We start from the raw sequence: 17,275 nt of genomic DNA on the forward strand, positions 1-17,275 counted from the left end.
AATGACCATTAACTCTTAATTTTTGAGACCCAATCAATAGAAATGTCTGCCTTCTATCAGACAACCTACTTGCAAAGTTTGATGAAGGCATGTGAAGCAGAAGGTAATCACACACAAATCAAATTGTCAGAGACAAATGGAAGACTTGATCATGAAATGGTGTGCTTCTATATCATTTACAGGCATATAAAAACTTCCCAAAATTTTAATTACCTGTCCTTGTCCAAGAGAGATTGTCTGGATACGTCCTCCTGCCTGGTTGTATCCACGATCCTCTCCAAATTTCAGCAGTGCAGCCATAGGATCTGCTCCAGGAGACAGAACGAAGATGAGTGGCGCACAGCAGTTTGAATCGGCAAATGAGCCAGGCAAATCAAATGTCGGAGGCTCTATGTAGGACTGACCCAGATTGTCAACAATAAATTCTTGCACTGCAGGGACTATTTTATCTGGTCTAAAACACCTTAACACCACCATTTTTAACATGCCTTTTAACACATCATATGGACTTGGATATTTCTGTTCATTGGGGTTTGGAGAATCATAAAGCTTTTTCCATGCAGAAATATTGTCCCTTACATCTGAAAATGAAATATCGATTCTTCTGTGAGGTGAATTGCTTGTTGAGTGTTCTAGCTGATTTCATTATATGCATGTATTCTTCCAAATTAATTTCAAGATGTTTTATAAATTTTGTCATTTTTACTTAAAATAAAACCTTTCTGATGGGCTTTTATTTTGTTGTAAAGTTAGGAAGCAAGTGCACACATATTTCATAAACAAGCCACTAAGTTATTTTGTACTTTTCAGAATCAGGCAGGCAGCTAAGAAAATATAACAAAAGAAAAGAAAGGACTGGTGAAATTATATTCAGTGAAGGCCAAGTGCTGTATTAAAAACAGGATCTTGCATAAATGTTCATGAAATATAAAATTTTGAACATTAGTTGATTATATGCAAAATACTGTTTGTAGCATGTTGGTATATTGCATAATTCAGCAACTTTCATAAATCGAGTCTAATGAACATGAATTTGGGATTCTATTTAATCATATAACTTTAAGACAGATACATAACTTGATGGCAATGCTAAGTGACATTACTAAATGCTACATTAAAGTGTGACAAATGATTTGATGATGTGACATCATGATGGTCATAAATCAAAATGTGGTGAATAGTGCAAGGTATTATCTGCCAAACTACGCACGTTCCAGGAGTCCCTTTAGATTGGGTAGGCTAGAAGCTCGGACAATTTCTCCCCAGGACTTATCGCTTAGCCAGACAGGGGCAGGGTTGGGGTGAGGGTTCTCCAAGGCCACACCTCCTGTCAGGAGGAATCTCCAGATATCATCATTCACTTGACCCCTGGTAGAAAATAAACAGTAAATAACTGAGATGCTTAAACCAATTAACTGAACCAATTTAAAGATACAAAAAATATAATCAGTTTTTTTCTCACATGATTTCTATAACACAATACTGATGGTCCAAAATGCTTTGAGAAACAATTACATTAGAAAAGGTTTTCCAAGTTTTGTCATTTGGAGATCCTAAATATAGAAAAATAAAATGTACAAATTTCATAACTAGTGTACGAGTATAGCAGAAATAAAAGACCTGAAAAATATAATGAGTGAACCTATCAAGACAGCCCCTGCATAATCCAGATCCCTGCTAATTTAGGTCGTAAAATGCAGTCGACTGTAAACTTCTAATGATGGATCTGACACTGATTATTTCAGCTGTCATCTTGCCTCAAGTTTTGTCTTTTTTTGTTGAAGAGTTAAATACATAGGTTCCACTGTAATACAGTATTTTACTTCTCTGTTATTACTTCTGAAGGAGCCCCCCCCCCCTCCACCTTCTGGTGATCTTCCAAGTTATTCTCAGAAACGTGCAGTAAAGTGTCAATTATGTGGACACTTCCCTGGATCCTGTGTAAATTTACCAATTATCTGGACAACCAACTACTCAGACAAAATGCATGCCTCCCATTCCATCTGTATAACTGATGCTTTACTGTCTATTCTTAACAGTGTCAGTTCCAAGTCATCATAATCACATGTGTTTTAATGCAAACCCAACTACAACAGCAATGACCATGACCTGTCAGTGAAGACTGCACATCTACAAGCATCCAATGAGGCTGCAGATCTGGGTCTTCAATCTGCCATCACATGATGTGACTACCAATCTGCCATCATATGGTGTGACAATAGATCTGCCACCACATGATGTGACTATAGATCTGCCATCACATGTGGCAGCTAATCTGCCACCACATGATGTGACTACCGATCTGCCATCACATGATGTGACTACCAATCTGCCACCACATGATATGACTATAGATCTGCCACCACATTATGTGACTAGATTAGCCACCACATGATGTGACTACCAATCTGCCATCACATGGTGTGACTATATATCTGCCATCACATGTGGCAGCTGATCTGCCAACACATGACATGACATGACTGCAGATCTGTGTCTGTTAACTGCCAACACACAGGTCACTGCAGATCTGTGTCAACTGGAGGGTAATATCTCCACTGGCTCTACTGTATACAACCTTTCATACTTGTGGCAAAATGACTGCATCTATTATTATTTGAAAGCAAATTAAATTTCCAATAAACTGCACAGATTTTCCAGAAGTTATTTAAAATCAAAAAGCAGCCACCAAGATCATGAATCTCTGCACTATCTGCCAAATGACTTGCACCTGTTCTTTTCTAATGCATCTTTACATACTGTATAAAATCAAATCATATCTGTTATCATTCAATAGTGAAATAATGTATTTGCAGACTGTACAGCATTAGGTAACTCTTTTTAAACTCAAGGACAAAATCATGACCCAAACATGCAATCTTTAAGACAACTTAAGCTGCTTTTCCATCACAACTGTTGAATATATACAAGCCTATTTTTTAATTTCTTCCATTTCTATTAGATAAGTCATATCTGGTATAATTCAACAGCTAAATAAATGTTCTGCAGACTGCATAACCTTTTTTGAAATCTAATTTTTACTTTAAGGGTCACATCTTGGGATTCACATGTGCACACAATCTATCTCTGAAATAACCTAAACTGCTTTTCTGTCACAACTGTCAAATATGTACCAACTGATCTGTTATTTGCATTTTCTCTTGTTTAAATCAAGCTATATTTAGCATTATTTAATAGCTAAATAAATTTTCTGAAAACAAAATGCACAACACCTGGGAAAGTTAAAATTAAAGTTGAGAGTAATAACTAGGGTTTAAACACTAGCATACAGTCATTTATTTAAAATAATCTGAACTGTTTATCTAATGCAACTACAAAATATATACCAATTGCTATACATTTTTACATATTCAATTTAATCAACTTGTATATAGTTCAATTCAAAAGCTAAATAAATATTTGGTAGACAACACAATGTTTGGAGAAGTTTAAAGTAAATTTAAATAAAGTATGATGGGGTAAGCCAGGATCCTTATCCTAAAGTTCTAGTCTGATATAACAGGAACTGTTTTCATCATATAATTGTTGATCATAAAAATTGCACTGTATTGTGCATTTCTTTATGTTTTAATAAGTAAAGCCATATTTGTTTTCAATTAAAAGTTAAATATTTTGTTGAACTGCACATTTGTCATGGCTAGTTTCAACTGATACACAGAATTTTAAATCTAAACTCAAGCAAAACTTCAATGATCTTTGAAACTACCCAAACTTCCTTAAGGTACAATAGTGAATATATATCAACCGCTCAAATTTTGAACATTTCTTATTGTTTACACAATTAAAATAACTTGAAATGTAAGGGCTATATCTAGGGTCAAAATTAACCATAAACTTGAAATGTAAGGGCTATATCTAGGGTCAAACTTAACCATAAAATTGAAATGTAAGGGCTATATCTAGGGTCAAACTTAACCATAAACTTGAAATGTAAGGGCTATATCTAGGGTCAAACTTAACCATAAACTTGAAATGTAAGGGCTATATCTAGGGTCAAACTTAACCATAAAATTGAAATGTAAGGGCTATATCTAGGGTCAAACTTAACCATAAACTTGAAATGTAAGGGCTATATCTAGGGTCAAACTTAACCATAAACTTGAAATGTAAGAGCTATATCTAGGGTCAAACTTAACCATAAAATTGAAATGTAAGGGCTATATCTAGGGTCAAACTTAACCATAAAATTGAAATGTAAGGGCTATATCTAGGGTCAAACTTAACCATAAACTTGAAATGTAAGGGCTATATCTAGGGTCAAACTTAACCATAAACTTGAAATGTAAGAGCTATATCTAGGGTCAAACTTAACCATAAAATTGAAATGTAAGGGCTATATCTAGGGTCAAACTTAACCATAAACTTGAAATGTAAGGGCTATATCTAGGGTCAAACTTAACCATAAACTTGAAATGTAAGGGCTATATCTAGGGTCAAACTTAACCATAAAATTGAAATGTAAGGGCTATATCTAGGGTCAAACTTAACCATAAACTTGAAATGTAAGGGCTATATCTAGGGTCAAACTTAACCATAAACTTGAAATGTAAGAGCTATATCTAGGGTCAAACTTAACCATAAAATTGAAATGTAAGGGCTATATCTAAGGTCAAACTTAACCATAAACTTGAAATGTAAGGGCTATATCTAGGGTCAAACTTAACCATAAAATTGAAATGTAAGGGCTATATCTAGGGTCAAACTTAACCATAAACTTGAAATGTAAGGGCTATATCTAGGGTCAAACTTAACCATAAAATTCAAGTTTTGGAAAGAAAAAAGCTTTTCATACTATCTCAAATAATTTAACTGTTCAATATTTATTCGTTAATCAAGCTTGATTTGGGTTTATTTAAATGCCTAATGAAACTGCTGCAAACTGCTAGATTTTTCTAGAATTTTATTATTCAAATCATGCAAGGAAGTTTTACAGAAACAACCCTAAAACATTTTTATAATCCCCATTTTATTGGCTTTTTTTAAATAATGGGTGCTTTAGGAATTTTTAAGTTGTTGGTTTAATAACTGTTTGATAAAGTATTATTTTACTGTAATCTTTTCCAGTAGTCCAAAATTAATAAGAAAATACAGAGAGTATTCAGTTACAACACCCTCTCTTTCCTGCTTTACAATGATCAGCAGCATCCAACTCATACAAAATTCAATTTGTTTGTGTACCCCAATAATGTATTCATGCTTTCTAAGTGATCGGCACTCTTACAAATCAAAGACTGATGAAACAATCTATCTGAAAATCTTGCTGCTTTCAAACAGTAACTTCAACAAACATCTACTATTTTGATGGCTATATTGCTTAAAAATTTGGTAAAATACAAAAATTGGTGTTCATTAAAACAACCCAAGTGAGAAAGCTGTAACAAATGCAACACCATTAGTGAACTTGTATTCATCACATCTATATATACATCATGACTAACCTGCCACCATGCAAGCATAGACTGGCACTTACCTGGACAATCTCCTTGTTGATACAATCATTTGCAAATGAAACGGCAACCATACACTATGCCAAAGGCAGTGGCCTAGTTATAAATCTCTGTGATATAAATGTCCCTGCTAAAATGTGTCTAAATTCTGCACAACAAATTTGGTCAGTATCATTTTTGCTTCTGCTGTTGTTGTTGTAGGGTTTAACGTCATTTTTCAGCACATGATAGGCTATACATGGCGGCCAGTATTAATGGTGGAGGAAGAACCCAGGAAAACCCCAGAAAGAACCACTGACCCTTGAGAAGCTACTGGCAAGCTTTCGCACATACCCACTTTGGCCAAATCCAAGACTCGAACCCCTGCAGACAGAGGTGAGATGGCAGTGATCCGTAACAGAGAGCACTTTAGACAACTCGGCCACTTGTGGCCCCTTTTGCTTCTGTATAACATGGGCTAAACAGTGAACAGCAAAGAACCCAATCATTATCACTTAATTGGTCTGTATGATGCTTGTTCTCCTGATTTTCTGTGAACAGAATTAAAACCCAATTGCCATCACATCATTGGGCTGTATGATGTTTACCCTCCTGATGATTTCCTGCAAAAGCATAAAACCCAATCACCATCACCTAACTGGGCTGTACACTGTTTGTTTTCCAGATGATTTCCAGCACACAGCATAGAGCCATAACTGGACTGATGTTGTTTGTTCTCTAGATGACTTCAAACATAATCACTGATCTGTCAGTGCACAATATAACATGTTCTGGATCTATGCTGTTTGCAGCTGGGTACACAATACGTATGGGCAAATGTGGTGGCAAAGCATCTGGTTTCTTTTGCAATAAGTTATTTTGTTTCTGTTTCTGCTTTTTGTTGGGATTTGGGGGTTATCTGAGTTTTCTTCCTTCCTCCTAAGTACATGTAAAAGGAAATGCCCTAGTTAGTCAATATTTCTATAGAAAGCCAAAAAACAATACTAGGTTAACATTAAAGATATATCTTACATGAAAAACTGAAAAATGCATAGGACAAAGACATTAAATACAATTTAGATATAATGGGAATAAAAAAAGCGTCTTTTTGAAAATGAATGATGAAATTTATAGAAAAATTGTTGAATTAAATTTCCAACCATTCAAATCTTCAAAAAAACCCATCATTCTGTGCCACCAGAAATGCTCTCCTGTGTATCACATATTTCAGAACAGTGTAAACACCAAGAACCATGATATATCAAGTATCAGTAGTCAAACTACTGAAGAAGAATCTATAGAGCTGATCTAAAATGTAGTCCATGCATAATATATGTATATGTAAAAAAAAGAAGATATATTGATCTTCAAACTTTATCTGAATATCCAAGTATGGCTGCTTCACCTTTGATCCTTTTATTATTCAGAAGTCTTGACATCATATTGATAGTAATGTGTACAGCCCACCATATTTCTTCATTTCTTTGTGAAAAAATATTATTATTTTTTATGCTGCATAAATATTTTTTATATTATAATAGGTGTATTAGGGTAGTTCAAAAAAAATAATCTGTCTTTTTTGTATTAGATGTATATAGGAAACCTAAGCCACATACAGAATGATTTATCCCTCTACTGTATCTTTTAATGCAAACGTTTGAGAAAATCATTTATTAGGATCAAAGATGAAGAACCAGCAAAAAGAATGTCTCTGTCACACAGATTTACAGTAAAGATGTAGATGTAGCTCTAATTAAATTTACAGTGAAGATATATATATATAGCTCTAATTAAGTTTACAGTAAAAATGTACATGTAGCTCTAATTAAATTTACAGTGAAGATATATATATATAGCTCTAATTAAGTTTACAGTAAAAATGTACATGTAGCTCTAATTAGATATGATAAGCACCCCTGAAATTCAAGTCCACATGCACTGAATTGTTCCAGAAGTTAAAATGAACAATTAGCTGAATTTCTTCTCAAGTTGTGAAAGTTTTCTTCTTTTTTTAAATCTGAAGAAAAATGAGTATAAGAGGTTAATGATATGCTGCCCACACTGTATTCAGTAGTACTGTATGGTGGCATTAGCAGGGCATACCCGATTCTAAACAGTATGACCAATAGAGTTCAGTGACTTTGACCTTGACATTTTAACAGTGATAGCAGTATGTTCTTTTTCACCCAACTACAAACCATCATGAATTCTGCTGAAAAAAATATTGAGCAGAACTCACGTTATTAGGCAGAAACAACTTCTCTTTAATCTGGGTCACTGTAACAATGACCTTTGAACTTCAGGTTATGTCACCACCATAACAATGAATCACCCACAGTTTCCGGCAGTTACGTGATCAGTAATTCAAGTTAATTCTTTTATTTTTTATTTATAAAAATCCTGTGTCCCCACATTTCTGTCACTGTAAACTTGACCTTTGACTTTCTGAAGTCCCCATATCTGAAGTTTCTTTACTCTTACAAATGCAAGATTTCCACAAAGTTTGATCAAGGCTTGTTGCTAAAAAAAACTAAATCTACGGTATCATGGGAACTATTTAGCCTTTGTTTGTGTCATACTGATCTTCACTTTTAACCTTTTCTAACCAAGAAGCTGCAGTGGCTATGGTTAGCATGCTGGACTCATGACCGAAATGATGTAGGTTTCAATTCTACCATCACACCTGCCAGGGTCAGCTACCATTGTGTGTCCTTTAGCAAGGTACTTAGCTCCAATTGCTTCAAAACTAAATAACTTATGTGTGTTGCTGTGTCAAAAAGCACTATACCAAAGTTTCCAACCAAAATCAACATATTTTATTTCTTATGCCAAACTAAATCAAGTTACTTTCCACAGAACTAAAATCATTGCACAGACACACCTTGTCTTCTTTATGTAACTGCAAAATAGACTTTGACAGTATCCATCCTTCCATGCCCTCAAAACAAGTCATTCAAATGTCTGGTCAAGGATGAAGTAAATTATGGTGTGGTTAATTAAAAAGAAGGTAAAATGTTCAGTGCCATAACAAAGAAATAGGCTCTGCCTTATGGCTGGCATATAAAAATTGATTATTTATGATTTAATTTTAAGATCAATTATCTTTGATGAAATAAACCATGATCCCAAGCTTCTATTTAGAAGGTACAGTTCACAACTCCATCGACCAAGAGTGCATGTGTGAACAAAGAAATACATACCTGGATTCATCATCTCTGAGTATATCCCTAAAAATTTGAGGTCATATCAGTTCATAGCATTAATAACAAATTATAATATATGCTGTAGATACTTGCTTATAAGTGAAGTTTAACTGCAAACTACACAGACCCAGATATGCTGTTCTACAATGTGACAACAGATCTTGGTCTATGGAGTTTGTTTGGGGTAATCAACAGAATAAACACCAAAGAACCTGATCTGCTGGCACATACAAATTATGTGATGGCAGATTGGGGTCTATGTTGTTTGCAGTTGAACCTTATATGTGAGTTTATACATTAGTGGTACATAAATCTGATAACAAACAGATATTTATGTAAAAAATATATATCTTGTCTTGAAGTTCCAAGCTGACAACATCAGATCAGAGTAGTCCTGTAATTGGTTTTAATGAAAATTTTAGATTTCTTGATATGTCATAAATTTCTCTTCTTTCATTAATGATTATATTGGCTAACTATACACTTGTTATCATGAAGCAACTATCCCCATATCATGCTTGGAATTAGAAATAGGAAGAGCAGTGTCCAGTGGTTATATATATATATATATATATATATATATATATATATATATATATATATATATATATATATATATATATATATATATATATGTAGCGCACAAGGCTTGATCCCTGATTCTTTTGAGTAAAAAAAAGAGCTGTTTTTCCCCCCAAAAAAGACCAACAAATTGCACAGTACATAACATATTTATCTGGGAGAATTTCTATTCTGAGTATTGCAAAAGCACCAACAAATTTTCCATCTGAAAGCAAAGAGCTGAACAAATTGAGAAAGAACTATCAATTTTATAACAAACTAAGTCTTCTGTGTTTTGTTCTCTACATTTTAATAAACTGTTTTTAGTTGTTATTTTGCAGCTCATGCAAACATCACACCTGCTAACCCCTAGGAAGGTAGAGGCAAAATCTACCTTAGTGGGAAAAAAGCATAATCTGGCATTAAAAGTGAAATATATACCATATACTGTCACTTACAAGATGAGATAACTGTAAAATCCACAGACCCAGATCTGATGTAGCATAATTTGACAGCAGGTCTGAGTTTGCACAGTTTGTTAGGAGTAATTGTAGAACAAACATTATAGATCCTGATCTGCAAGCACATTATGTTATGGCAGATCTGGATTTTTGTTGTTTGCAGTTTTACGAAATTTATAAGCCAATATATATGGTATATTACATGTTATAATTACAATACCTTGTAAGAAAGATGTGTTTAGTTTTGCTACTAACCTGTGGTAAAGTTCTTGTCACAAAAGGAAAAATCTATTTGATTAGAACCATAATATAAACGAAACATATTGACAAATTATAATATAACTAGTCAACAAGTCTAACTTTCCACTGAGTGAACATGAAGTCAACTCTATAAATCCTGTAATGAGCATGGTGATGTGTTAAACTTGATTCTAAAGGACTAATGAATTTTCATTTATCTGATCCAACGTTTTAAAGTTTAGAAATATCCCCCTCCTGCAACATTTTGCAGTCATTTAACATTAACGCGTCACATCAACAAAGCCTGCTTCACTTAATATATTGCACCATTTTCTAGTACAGATTGGTTCTCTTGCTAATTGTTTTCATTGTCATAATGAATTTGCACGATATGTTTTCAAATCGAAGAAACCCATCAGTTTTCTTGGAAGTTTATCCAATACAGCTGCTACAAAAAGAAGTTAATGACAGTGATAGGAAAGTAAATCAAAGATGGAAAAGTGTATTTTTATGCTACTATTATGCAGAAGTCTTCTTGTCTCAAATATTCTCAAATTTAAACAATATGTGGGTTAAAGGAGAAGGCAATAAAGATGATGAACACAACTTTTTATTGTTTTCTTTTTTTTCCTTCTTATTTGCATACCAAAAAATGTAATTCCATCCACAGGCAGGCATAACATGCAATTCAGTGAAAAACTGCATAATAATTATGCCAAAAGCATAATGGTTGGCAGGTATGGTACACTAAATGGAGATCTTGTGAGATATTGTAACTGAATCCTAAATATTTGACTTGGGGCATCTGATCATGTAAAATTAAAAATGTAGAAGAAAACAATTTTTAATCAGCCATTTCTAGATATACATCATCATTTTACATATAAACATCTCATACAAAAGTGTAGTGATCACATGCTCTATGTTTGCCCCATAAAAACCTGACATGACAGTGACTTTAAAAGTGAGTTATTTTATATAAATTATTCTTCCTCTAAATACAATGTAAATCTGTCTGATGAAGAAACAATCATCAAGACTGAAAACAATAAGTAATAACAAAAAATAGTTATGAGTAAGGCATATTCTGCATTCTTCTACTAAATAATCACAAGATGTTATTCATATGTAACACAAGCTAAGTGAAAACAAAAACAAAATAATGGAAGAAACATAGCTGGCAGTTAAATCAGCAACATATGCCTCATGAGTAAAAAAAATTATGTTATGAAATACTTTGAATGACAACATGAAAAGCATTAAAATTTGTAAAACCTATGCTGTAATTAAGAAATTAATAAATTATTCGGTTCTTTTACTTCCTGCTTTGGAACAACTGTATTCATTCATTTATTATAATTCAGATCCAACTGTGAACAACATAGATCCTGATTTGCCATCACATAACTTCAGGATTTATTTTGTTTATTCTACTGAATACTCTTAACAAACTCCACAGACCCAGAGCTGCTGGCACATCATATGATGGCAGATTTAGGTCTATGCAGGTTGCATTTGGATCTGACTTATGCATGAGTATACATAATCATTGCAGTGCTTTCAATATCCTCAAAGCTATCAGGACATTATACATGCCTCAAAATGGCTCAAGCAACAGAGTAATCAAGATGAAGCCAAGGAGTGTTTGATTATGTAGCTCTGTTTGTCTGTTTTCACAGTGACCAAGCACTATCATTTCAGTAAGGCATGGAACATATGAAACTTGTTCTGAAAACTTAGTTTATATTGATCAAATGCACCATTACAAAACACATATTGTGCTTATGAAAGAGGCAATAACACTCACAATTTGAGACTAAGTAATTAAGAATAAATAGTTTTGCTTAATTTGAATGAATACAAAATTCCAATATGCATTTTTTAATCAACTTCTTTGCACAAAATATGAAATAAAGGCTGCATATCTACAGCTCTGTAAACTGTCAATAAATAAAACAGTAAAGTCTTTATATCCAGGCAAACATCACTAATGTATGTTTACATGAATTTCAAAGTCTTTGTAAGAAAAATCTCAATATTGTTGCCACCACTTAAGTCGCAAAGGTGGCATTAATCTGCTAATAGAGTAAAGACAATAAGATGGCATAACTTACTGTCCCTTCATGATTCCAACACAGAGCAGGAAGGAGAAAAGCAGCTTGTCCTTCTCAAAGAGAGATCGGCAGACATTCCTATAAATGCTATTGGTGAAGTGATCATTCAGATTGAATATTCTCTCCTCTAGATCATTGGAAGGCGGACTGTTGATGATGGACTGAAAACAAGGCACAGCAATGTTTAAATATTATCAAAAAGTGATAACATAATCAATATATTTTATGCAAAAAATTGTAACAGATTTATGGGGGGAGGCAGACTAATTAAATAAAAAGAGTTACTAAAGAATTCATGATATATTCTCCAAATGTTTGTTCATGTATAATTATCATTAAAACATTTTACAAAGAAAATGTAATGGAACATTATTATTGATAATATCTTCTGCTGACCTTCATTAACCATGTAAACAAAATGTAAGTGAACAATATATGGATGATCTGTGTATTGTTGAAAATAAACCCCCAGTTCTTGGTACAGTGGGAGATATCTGCGAAGTTTATTTGGAACAATAAGTACATATACTTTACATTAAGCCAGGATGAACAACAATAAATTAAGTAAATAGTTAAAACTACAAACAGAAAGTCTTTGGTATGACTTAGCCAGGGTTCAAACCCACAAACTCCAGCATCTGAGGCAGATGCTCTAACCACTTAGGCCACCAGAGTGGTCAAATTATATAAAAATCCATTGATTTGTGTTATCTCTTTCTTAAGGTCTGTTATTTCATTTCATAAATACCTAAGACTCTAGTGGAGATGATATGGACAGTACACTGTTGCTGCTGACAGCTATCTGCTGAGCTTCAAACATAATACAATGTACTATATACTCACTGAAAATAGTCATGTGACAATTCTGACCAATGATTGCTTATCTTGCACCCAGTTGTGCTGAACCGTCATCAATCAGTAACTGATGAGAGGTTGACTGATATAATATAATTAACATTACTTGTCCATTCAAACTTGAACAATAACAATTTAATAAATATTATTTTAAAATATTGTCCTTTAAACATGAGTCTTTTAACATGTAACTGAGATTGCTGGATATGGGTTGAAGAGTAACAAATACCAATAAATGCTTACAACACAGAAAATACTTGGACTAGCATCAAAGTGAGAAAAAAATACAATACAATATATAAAACAATAGGCCCAAGAGGGCCTGAAAACACTCACCTAGCTGACATATGATTGTGAGTCCAATACAAGCTACAAGAGCTGCAGGCCAAGAAATCAGGGTCAGTAGAACATGGTTCAATGACATTGCATAGGGAAATTCAAACACTAAGGAACATTTCCAAGAATCTTAATTAACTGCATCTAAAGTTAGGAACAATGTTTAAGTATTTTTAGGCATGAACTCTTTAACTATTTTTTGTTTAACTAGGCCTAGGTGAAGGCACTGCAGCTGAGGGGATCAAGAACATGGGGTCAAGGGATGCAGTCATCTTCAAATGCATGATCTTCGTGGTTAACAGTCTTATTTGCCAAAGTTTCTGACTCCTTCTTGAGTTTATTTTAATGTTTAAGCAAAATATACTCCAAAATTCATTAAAATATTTGATATTTCATTCTTTCTGCACTCTTCAGACTTAAGGCACTTTCACCAACTGACCCAATGTCAATTTCCCTTTGGCAAACATAATGCATAGCATTTTGTCATTTGACCCACTTACCTATATATAGCATCTGAAAAATGTGCTTCCCATTGCAGAATCCTTGAAAACTGTTCTTATAAACCCTAATGACCCAGTCAACAGTGCATCCATTCATTCAAACATCATGAAGTTGTTACAATCCCAAATGAGGCAGAGTATTTGAAATAAAGTTGCTTAATTTTTTTCTATTCCTAGTAATGGAGGCCATAATTGATTAAAGATTGGCATCATTTTGTATAAATCTTAAAGGCCTTGAAGCATGCTTTCTGTCAAATTTGATAAAATTCTGTTGAGTGGTATTTTGATGAACTTTTAATGATTTTCTAATGAAGGACAAAGCACAAAAGCTGCAAAGACTTTCTCTAAACAAAAATGTTACTCAATCAAAGGTTATGCTAATGCATCATGAACTGAAGAACCAATTTTCATAAACATGGACTTTTTCTTTATGATACCACAATTAACTTTAAAAAGAAGAATTCTTTAAAAGAATCCTATTAAAATGTCCTTTGCTTCAAGCTGAATTCTGAAAAAAAGGGAAAAACACCATGATATACCTGCAGGTAGAGGTTGATGAACCAGGTCAGTGAGTACTGGTACATGGGCTCAATGTTGGCCAGGTCCGAAATGCAAAAGAACAGAATGGATGAGTGGACAGCAACAGGTTTATAACCACTTCTTGTCTCATCTATCATCTTTTCAGTTTTTGCTGCCACCTCCTGCTTGGCTGCAATTTCCTCGGACAGAGCTTTGGATGAGGACAAGATCTGAATTGCCTGTTCATCTTCTAGAATGTTGCCCTAATGGAGAAACAGCAGTGTGCATTATTTTAAATATGCAAGTATTGTCATAGTAACATTGCGTTTATTAAAAGCAAAGTGTCATATAAGATACAACCATTTGCTATCCTAACTATAAATCTTGTATGCCTCTTGTACCATTTTAATGCAATAGAAAGTAAATTAAAAATTAAATGTCTCATTGAATGAACTGAAAATTCTGTGTTGGTCTTAGAGTGTGAAATTGTCATACTCACCTGTGATGAGGAAAGGACTTCTAGAATTTTGTCCTCTATTTCTTTCAGCTGCTTTTTGTTAGCAGCACTCTCAAGAATCAGCTCATTTTTCTTCTCCTCCAGTTGTGGCTTCTCCTTGGCAGCCACAATTCCAAGAAGCTGATCCTCCAGACCTTGTGGTGTGATCATAAAGTTCACCAGACACACCTGTATAATGGGGAGATAAAACAATTTTCCACTGCATCAAAATATACACAATATAACAGTATGATGTAAAGTTTTACAGAAACTTTAAAACAAACTAATGACATATTTTACAACAATAATGATGTCATGGTCACTGCACAGCTATCATGGCTGTAAAGTTATGCCTATGTCTTGCCTTTACTGAAGGTAAGAAAATAAAAACAACTGACCATTTCACAAAGCACTTTCAGCATTATAAAAGTGCAATATCCAATTCCTTCCATGTAACCAATGAAGATAGACAGGGAGGTGTTGTTTCACCTTTGTTATTTCATATATACATAGACAATTTAAATTGTAACCTGAGGTCAGTGTCATGTAGGGCTATATTTAATACCAAATACTTTATTCCTTTACCATTTTACTTCGCTGATAATATGTCACTGACAAAACTTTCAATCACTGGTTTAAGGAAATTAATAAAGTCAAGTGAACATTATGCATTTGAAAATGATATCATACATAATACACAAAAATTGGCATGCCTGGTTTTAAAATGACCATCTCCTCCCTCTGTACTTCCTAAAGACCATGCTCTTTCATATGTCAACAGTTATATGTATTTTGGGTCATATTTTAACATCCAATCAGTCAAATGATGAAAATATGTCAATAAATTAAAGGATTTTGTATACTCGAACAAACATGTAAATTTAGAAACTGTTCACTGAATATAAAAATTAGAATATTCAATTCTTATTGCTGCACAATGTATTTCACACATCTGTGGATGAACTTTCATCAGTGTAAAAGAAAATTAGTTATTGATTATAATAATAGTTTTCATTTACCATTAAGTCTTCCAAGACTGAACACTAACTCACTAGTTTTGTAGCTTGGATAGGGTTAGAATTTTAAAGAAAAAGAATTTCCCTGGGTTTCCTCACTGGCTATGCTGGCTATTTAAAAAAGACCTTGTATATCTTAGGAATTGTTCAAAGAACCTTTAATTCCCTTTATTTTAGAATATGATTGATGGGCATAATATGGGTTATAGAGTATACAGCTTGGCTTTACTTCAAATGTGCACCTCTCAAAAAACTGCAAGCTCCACTTGGTCATTTTTACTTTCTGGACTTCAGAGGTAAATTGTAAAAATAAAAGCGAACAATTTGTTTTTACATTTGATATATTTGGTAATTCATTCACTGTACTTTGAGAAGCTGGTATTGTATAGTCTGGAAAAATGTATTTTCTCTATTTTAATAGCTGCTAAAGATAGTGTACTATAGTATAATTCAGACTGACATTTTGAGCACAAGTGAGAAGTCATTTTAGTTAGTTGTGTGCTTAGATCATTTACAATTTCCGCAAGTACAATATCCAATGAAATTTCAGCCACAGTACATGAAAGTAACATAGAGCTATACCAACATTCTCTCCAATGAACATGTTTAAATGTAAACATCACCTTACACCCACCACTCTCTCAAAGTTCATAATATCTGTAGAGCACCCCCAGATATTATTAAGCCTTCCAAGATTGAACAGTACCTCTATCATGCTTGTAAACTATTATGTATTAAGTTTTTAAGAATTAATTAGAAAACGTGTTTTCAATGATTCAATATCTTATAGTAGGAATTGGATACTGCAATCTCTATGTAACCATGCTATTCATTTTAATACTTCGATTATAGATATATGCAACCAATTACTCTTTAAATGTGTTACATAATTTGCATAAACAGCGACCATGTGATCTGATGTAACTGTCATTTGCAGAATGAATGTAGTATCTAATGGGGGGTTTTCCCCGAAGATGGTGCTACAAAAACCAGCTCAAAATGGCTGATGTTTACAGCAGGCGTCAAAAGGCGCTTCCATGCGAATGGAGTAGAGGCATCAAATGGCTCTTCCATGCAAAAGGAGTAGAGGCATCCAAAGACGCTTGCATGAGGTAAAGGGTTAAGCCACAATGAACCTGACCTTAAAATTTTGACCCCAAAATTAATAGGCCTCCTCCATACCATAAATGCAAGTCCTCCACAAACTTTAGTCCAGTTATGTGGTAAAGAACTGAAGTTGAACAAAAATTATTTCTAAAATCAATGGACTTCTTTCATACCCTAGTGTACAAGTCATCTCAAAACTGTAGTGAAGGTCCATGGTAGATAACTTAAGTTTTTGTGGAAAACATTTTTTTTCTTTTCTTTCAAACTCTGAACTTAATCTTTTACCCTTTGACCCTAAAACATTAAGGATTTTTCTTACTCCAAGTGAAAGCTATCCATTGAATTTGGTAAATACTGATGGTGGACAACTTGTGACAGTATTTGCAACAGAAAGACATACCTAGGGACAGATGGACTGAT

General features: G+C 33.7%; 1 protein-coding gene across 1 annotated transcript in view; it reads right to left on the reverse strand.

Moving 5' to 3' along the window:
- Positions 1–17,275, reverse strand: part of LOC149803762 (dynein axonemal heavy chain 3-like) — a 311,163-nt gene that overhangs the window by 41,578 nt on the left and 252,310 nt on the right. Inside the window, exons 64-68 of the mRNA XM_089953988.1 lie at positions 14,736–14,921; positions 14,257–14,499; positions 12,027–12,187; positions 1,211–1,368; positions 214–581 (exon numbers count right to left, since the gene is read on the reverse strand). Of these exons, the coding sequence (XP_089810114.1) occupies positions 214–581; positions 1,211–1,368; positions 12,027–12,187; positions 14,257–14,499; positions 14,736–14,921 (1,116 nt within the window). The remainder of the gene's footprint in view (positions 1–213; positions 582–1,210; positions 1,369–12,026; positions 12,188–14,256; positions 14,500–14,735; positions 14,922–17,275) is intronic.

The sequence above is a fragment of the Sinohyriopsis cumingii genome, chromosome 3 (genome assembly GCF_028554795.1).
Source record: "Sinohyriopsis cumingii isolate HCF-2022 chromosome 3, ASM2855479v2, whole genome shotgun sequence".
In the NCBI taxonomy this organism is placed as follows: domain Eukaryota; kingdom Metazoa; phylum Mollusca; class Bivalvia; order Unionida; family Unionidae; genus Sinohyriopsis; species Sinohyriopsis cumingii.